The 7,500-nt window shown below is 41.5% G+C and overlaps 1 protein-coding gene across 1 annotated transcript in view; it reads left to right on the forward strand.

Moving 5' to 3' along the window:
• The window catches only part of LOC125027868 (unconventional myosin-IXAa-like), a 60,021-nt gene that overhangs the window by 49,911 nt on the left and 2,610 nt on the right, over positions 1–7,500 (forward strand). Inside the window, exons 22-30 of the mRNA XM_047617000.1 lie at positions 1–205; positions 1,547–1,743; positions 1,941–2,205; positions 2,317–2,581; positions 3,103–3,285; positions 3,483–3,600; positions 4,208–4,458; positions 5,316–5,714; positions 6,736–6,858. The exon at positions 1–205 is cut by the window's left edge and continues 69 nt beyond it. Of these exons, the coding sequence (XP_047472956.1) occupies positions 1–205; positions 1,547–1,743; positions 1,941–2,205; positions 2,317–2,581; positions 3,103–3,285; positions 3,483–3,600; positions 4,208–4,458; positions 5,316–5,714; positions 6,736–6,858 (2,006 nt within the window). The remainder of the gene's footprint in view (positions 206–1,546; positions 1,744–1,940; positions 2,206–2,316; positions 2,582–3,102; positions 3,286–3,482; positions 3,601–4,207; positions 4,459–5,315; positions 5,715–6,735; positions 6,859–7,500) is intronic.

Genomic DNA, 7,500 nt, shown 5'->3' on the forward strand with positions numbered 1-7,500 from the left:
CCAGCCCAGGTGACTACCAGCCCAGCTTCTCGGCAGAGATTAGCTCCTCGGACGTATCTGCCCCAGTTGTGAAGGGGAGGTGTGCCAGCAGTGGAAGTGGCCAGCAAGGAGCTTCCTCGTGGGAGCTGCGCGGGGAGGAGCCAAGGGCCAAAGAACCCCTCAAGCCTTCATCCAGCCTGCCAGATGTGGTGCAGGGATTTTCCAGGTACGAGGCTTGTTTCCGGTAGTTTTGCTGTGGGGGTGGAGGGGATTTTCAGAGGTGATGTAGTTGGGTGGCTTTGAATTGAAGAGACATTAAGTGTTTAGATGATTTCATACTGTGTGTGAGGATTGGTCATTTAGATTTAACCCTTGAAGTTCTGTTCATTGTTTCAAATGCACAGTGTGTGTACTTTACTGCTCTTCATAGAGAGCCTGTACAAAAGTAGTAGGCTTTTCTCCTGTGATTACTTTATTATGAATAAGATGCACGTAATGTCCAGTAGTAATATGAACCAGAAACCTATGAGATGATAGTGATACACAATATTCCATAGAAATACATTATAAAATGGTGTAATGTAGACTGGCACCATAATATCCAGTGGTTTGTTCAAGCATATAGTTTAGTATATGTACATTGTTGAAATGTTACCAAACAGTAATACCTACATTGTAATCAAAAACAAATTTTAGAAAAGGAGAAAATAAACCATTGGATATTGTGAAACATGATGTAAATATAACTCCCACCACTTGAATTTGGAGGGGGATCATGGCAATGGGAACGAAGGTAGGGTTATGTAAGTGGGAAAGGATTATCACATTTTATATCAGCCGTCTCCTCTTTATTTTCACTCAGATATATTGTAAAGGAATGAGAAGTGTTTGAGGTAGATGAGTAACGCTACATACTATTGTATTTCTTTTGATTAACCCCTTCCTGATGGGTCACGCCGCTCGATCTGTGGTGTGCGGCTGTACATCAAGCCGCTGCTTCGGCTTGATGTACCTCCAGAGCATAGAGATTTTTAAAAATTTTCTTCACCCATCGTCAAGGGGTTAATAACTTCCAAGAGAAATGTATGCAGGTGTGCACTTCCCTAATAGATGTATTATCTATTGTGGAAGTGGATGGGCTCAATAAGTTGCACCTGGCATGGTTTTTTGTGTATATTCCATATTAGTTTCTTATATGATTATGATCATATGTGTACATACCCTTACAACAAAGTAATATCCAACATCTTTAACCCCTTCCCAACGGGTCACGTCTCTGGACGTCATAACAAACCGCTTGAAAGCGCTCCAAGGCAGTGATTCGGCTTGATATACCGAACTCCCGCGCTCAAAGTCGGCGTGTTGCCATTGTTTGCCAGAGCGTAGATTTTTTTTTTTTTAGTTTTCTACACCCACCACCAAGGGGTTAAATAAAAGTCATACAGTTTGTAGAATTCATTATAAAAAAATCTTCATATCAGTTATTAAATTTAGGATAAAATCTACAAAAATAAATTATATCAACATGAGAAAGAAGAAATTTCATAACGGTAATAATTAATTTCAGCATGGAGCCAGGTGGAGTGCAGGGAGCAGCTTCCTTGCCGCTGTCTGTAGTTGGGGGTGATACGGATGCCCTGAAACGCATCCTGGCAAGCAGTCCGCATACGCTTAAGCAGTCCACGTTGCTGAAGAAGGAAGTGTGCATTGCATGTGACAAACCCTTCACGAGCTTCTTCATCAATACGGGCTACAAGTGTTTAGGTAAGATGGTTCAATATTTATTCAGTTAATATTTATAATGATTATTATTAATATATATCATTGTTCTTATACTATAATGAAACTTCATTGCATTTATTACTATAATCTTTATCTATGTTTTGGTTATTTCCCTCATACTTCTATATGAGGCTAACCATGACTCCTCACCTTTCAATCCACCTCCTTCTCCCCTCCAGGTTGTAAGAAGGTATTCCACCCACGCTGCATTGAGGCCTCCCTCACTATCGGCTGCCAGGAAGGGTCAGGTGTTGGTAAGGAGAATGCTAGCCCGTCCAGCAAGAAGCCCAGGAGACTTGATCAGGAGGACAACTGGAATGTCACTCGAACATCAGAGTTCATTGACAAGTCAGATGAGGTCATTAAGGATGCAGACGAGCTCAGAAGGCTTGAGGAATTCATCACACGAAAGGTGAGGAGAATGCCTTTTAGGGGTTTACAAGGGTTTCACTTTCTCTTGGTCCCTCTCTTTGCTTGAATGTATATAACTCCATTATTGATAGTATTAATATCTTTGCTTAACCCATAACCTCACTTTACCTTATTACTCTGCAGTTGTACCAACTGGAAGAGAAGGAGAGTGAAAAGTCAGACACGCGCACACAGAGCTTGGACCGCAGCTTCTCTCGTGAGGCACCCGACACGTGAACTGGAAGTGAGTGTTCGGCTAAGGGACCGCAAGGACTCCCTTGTTGACCAGATGTTCTGCCAGTCGTTGCGAGAGTTCAAGACCAACCTTGTATCGACATACAGCGTAGCCTTCCAGAAGGAGTCCAACTTAGCCCTCAAGTACAAGGATCTTATTAAGAACTTTGAACAGGTTGGTAGTGTCTCTTGGAGTTGTAATTACTTGTGTTATGGATTGAAGGATAGATAATTGAGTATTAAAATTCAATAAATGTAGTGCATAAGCCTGAGATTGATATCAAAGTCAGTTACACAAGATAAAAGTCTGAAGTGAGGGATGATTTTCTCTCCTCCTTGTTTCTTAATTAAAGTATTGCAAAACAAAGATTTTGGCTTTGGAAAGATGTAGGTTGAGAAATAGGGCCATTTGGAAGCATAAAACACATTTCCATGTGGCACGCAGAGCAAAGAGTAGCGTCCATTGTCATGGTATGTGTGGGTGTTGTCTATACATACCATGTTGTGCATAGATGCCATCCACTGAACTAGTTATTTCTTCATTATTAATTCAGTATGTGTTTTTAATTTACTAATGTATCTTTGTAATTTGAAGTCAGAATTAAGTAACATTTAACACTAACTTATATTTTATTTTATTTTATTTTGTTTAGTTTTATTTTCTGCAATCTTATTTCTTCTATAATTGTTTCCTAGGTAATGAACACCGTTTGTAAAGAAAAGATGGGCAACGATACCTTCCCAGTCACGATGGGCGTGAATGCGTTCCGAGGTTTCCTAGACGAGTTCATCCGGGAGAAGAAGAAGCCCATTGAAGAAAAGTCGTTTGTGAAGAAGAGAAAGAGACACAGACGCAAAAAGAAGAAGGTGGTTAAAAATGTACTGTAAAATAATTCGGCATGTTATTTTGCATGTTAATAAATGCTGATTTATTATATAAGGTTAATAATGATATACATAAACTGCATAAAATGAACTGTATAGTTATTTGATGAACTATTTGAACAATAAATACAGTGAAGTAAAGTCTCTTTGTCTCCTCGGCTGCTCTTTCTAATCTAGTTTTGATTTTTCAGGTGGAGGAGTTAGTATATGGGGCCCATATCTTCACCCACATCATGGTGAACATTCCAACACAGTGTGAAGTGTGCAACTCCTTCCTCTGGCTCTCTATGAAGGCCCTTACCTGCCAAAGTAATTTTTATTTCTTTTTTATTATTGATGCCCTTTTGAAACTGCAGCTTGAGAATATGGATAGAATAAGGACTAATAGCCTTAACTGAAGAGATGTTTTGTTTTTGCTAATGAGTCTCTTTTAATTGCTTGTTTGGATTTTTAAAAGAAATGTTCCATAGAGAAAATAATAAATAAAAGGTTTTTACTTAGAGAGCTCTTCTTTTTCAAATTGATTTACTTTTGTATTTTAGATGTTATTTGCTATTTAGAAATATGAATGTGTGTGGTTGTGTATGTATGTGTGCTTGCATTTATGTGTAGATAGTTGGGGTTTGGGTGTGAGGGTGTTCTGATCTAGAAGAATATAAAAGAAGAGGTGCTTGTTGTTATGTTTCATGTCCCCCTGAATATTGAATTCAGAATGTGAGTTAGCTACTGACTGAAAAAGAGAAGAAAATTGCAAGTGAAAATTCATGAAGAAGAAGAAAAAGAAGAAGTAGAAATAGGAGAAGAAATTTATATTATTTTATTTTAAACCACATCAGTGACATTTCCTAATATTCCATAATATGTTTTTACATATATCTTGATTCCTAATACTGCTTACTTTTTCCCCACTTTCAAGGATGTAAAGTGACTTGCCACCAAAAGTGTTACAAAAAGGCTGATGCCAAGTGTAGTCATGATGGCCCCAAGCCTGTGGTGGTGGCAACTGGAACCCCGCCGACACGTAACCGGGTCTTCTCTGTTCCCCTGGAAAACCTGGTCAAGCCGGGTGAGAAAATCCCAGGTGTGATAGACCGTCTCATCACGAGTATTGAACTCTATGGCCTCTACACGGAGGGGCTCTACAGGAAGTCGGGCGCAGCGACGAAGGTGGGTTTCTGTAACTGCAGTGATGTTGCCTTTGGGATTGGGTCAAGGTCTGTGCTCAGAGTCATCAATTGAGTGTGTTTTCTGGGTCTATGCTCTTGGTCGTTTAGTGCTATTAGTTTTCCGACTCTGAGCTCTTACTCATTGATTGTTTTCTGACTCCTTAGTTGATTGATTTCTGGCACTGTGCTATTAGTTTTCTGACTCTGTTCTCTGTTCTCTTAGGTGCGCTTAGTTGTTGATTGTTTTCTGACTTAGTCAGGTGAATATTTTCTGGCTCTGAGCTCTTTTTGTAACTAGAAAAGCAACTAAACTAAGTAGTTATTATTTTTGTTTGTATGTTTATTTTTAGTCACACAGATGGCTTTAGTAGTGTTTTTTAACCAAGTAGTTCATTACTAGGTCTATCTGAACTCATCTGTTTACCCTGTACCTTGAGTTTTGAAAGATCTATAAAAATGAGCACTATTTTTACTGCTATTCCTTTTCTAGGAATAGGGTAATCATATAAAGTGAGGAAAGTTTATTAGTTGATTTCTGGGTGACAAAGAGCTTATGGAAGTGTGTCTATGTTTAAACAAAAAGTGTAACTGGTGCCAGTGGGTTGACACTTCAACCCTAGCATTGCTTTTGGTGGGATACATAGGTAAGCTGAAAAAATATTGTCACTTGTGGTTCTGTATGCTTGAATTATATTTTCAGTTCTAGTAAAGATAGTTTCAGCACAAATAATGAAATTAGCTTGGTAGATAACTTCAAAATAATTGATAATGTAGACATCACATAGTTGAACCTTTTTATAAGCAGTGTCATTATCCTCAGGAGTCAATTAACTGAAGTTATTCTATATTTCCTCTTAGGTAAGATCAGTGAAGGCACACATTGAGCGTGATGCAGACAATGTTGACTTTACTGACACACCTGTCCACGTCCTGGCAACCATTGTCAAGTCATTCTTCCGAGACCTGCCTGAACCCTTGCTCACCTTCGACTGCTATGATGCACTGCTACATGCCACTGAGCTTCAGGATCCAGATGACCAGCTCCAGACTATTCTTAACATTGTCAAGGGCCTACCCAAGCTCAACTTTGACTTGCTTGAGCGACTGATCTTCCACATGGTTAGGGTGGCGCTACATGAGGAGCACAACCGGATGAGCTGCAATGCCTTGGCCATCGTCTTTGCGCCGTGCATTCTCCGTAGTCAACGCTCGCAGACAGTGCAGGATTCCTTGAATGACATTGCGAAGCAGACTTCAGTAAGTAAAGAAAAGGAACAAAAGAAGCGATCTATACTGTTTAGAATGAATGTTAATTTATGACATATTTTTCCTTGTTTTTTTTCTCTTCCACTTCATCCTTCTCTTCCCTCTTCTTTCTCTTCCTCTTCTCCTTAATCTTACTCTTACTCCTCCTCCTTTTCTCTTCCTGTTCACTACCCCCTTCTCTTCTTATTTCTCCTCCTCCGCCTCTGCCTCCTCCTCCTCCTCCTTCTCCTCCTCCTTCTCCTCCTCCTTCTCCTCCTCCTTCTCCTCCTCTTCTCCTCCTCTTCTCCTCCTTCTCCTCCTCTTTCTCCTCCTCCTCCTCCTCCTCCTCCTCCTCCTCCTCCTCCTCCTCCTCCTCCTCCTCCTCCTCCTCCTCCTCCTCCTCCTCCTCCTCCTCCTCCTCCTCCTCCTTCTCCTCCTCCTCCTTCTCCTCCTTCTCCTCCTCCTCCTCCTCCTCCTCCTCCTCCTCCTCCTCCTCCTCCTCCTCCTCCTCCTCCTCCTCCTCCTCCTCCTCCTCCTCCTCCTCCTCCTCCTCCTCCTCCTCCTCCTCCTCCTCCTCCTCCTCCTCCTCCTCCTCCTCCTCCTCCTCCTCCTCCTCCTCCTCCTCCTCCTCCTCCTCCTCCTCCTCCTCCTCCTCCTCCTCCTCCTCCTCCTCCTCCTCCTCCTCCTCCTCCTCCTCCTCCTCCTCCTCCTCTCCTCCTCCTCCTTCTCCTCCTCCTCCTTCTCCTCCTCCTCCTTCTTCCCCTCCCCCTCCCCTCCCCCTCCCCCTCCCCCTTCCCCCTCCCCTTCTCCCCTCCCCCCTCCCCCTCCTCCTCCTCCTCCTCCTCCTCCTCCTCCTCCTCCTCCTCCTCCTCCTCCTCCTCCTCCTCCTCCTCCTCCTCCTCCTCCTCCTCTCCTCTTCCTCTTCCTCTTCCTCTTTCTTCTACTCCTCCTCCCTCATGTTTCTGGGACAGACAAATAACTTTTACCATATATCAAATTTTTCTTTACACTTATCTAATGAATTACTACACAGGTTGTGGAGATCATTATTGCAAGACAGCTTCAGCAGGTGAGGACAACCTTGCAGGACATTGATAATGTGGACTCGGCAGTGGTCTCAGCAAGCAATTGCCTTGACTTCATACGCCATTCGAAGGTAAGTCTGTTTGTTTGTTTGTTTTTTTGTTTGACTGTTTACATATTTGTTTATTTGTTTGTTTACATATTTGTTTATTTGTTATTACTTTTGTGGAGGGAAGACAAACTGGACAAATTTAATTTTAAAAGGTAACATTTAATTGTTTGAATGATAGCTTTGAAAATAGAGGATTGAGTTAGGGGCTATATATCATACTAGTATACTATTATGATATATACAAGTATAACAAATTCACATGCAAGAAACTTCATTCAATATAGAAAAGTCATAAAAATCAAAAGATTTGGTAAGTTCAGGTATATATAGAACTTGTGACTAACCCCTTGGTGACGGGTGAAGAAAACTAAAAAAAAAAAACTCTATGCTCTGGCGATCAATGGCAATCAATGGCAACGCGCCGACTTTGAGCATGGGAGTTCGGTACATCAAGCCGAATCGCTTTGGAGCGCCGCCACGGCGTACAGCTGCACGCCATATTTCGAGCATTTTATTATGATGTCTAGAGACGTTACCCGTCGTGAAGGGGTTAATTGTTTGTGGATCCATATGCGTGTAAACAAAATAAACAGAACAAAACTAAAGGTAGAGTATACATGTACCAGGTGATAATTGGTCATTATATTTATATCACAATGAGTC

Source organism: Penaeus chinensis, chromosome 8 (assembly GCF_019202785.1).
Source record: "Penaeus chinensis breed Huanghai No. 1 chromosome 8, ASM1920278v2, whole genome shotgun sequence".
NCBI lineage: Eukaryota > Metazoa > Arthropoda > Malacostraca > Decapoda > Penaeidae > Penaeus > Penaeus chinensis.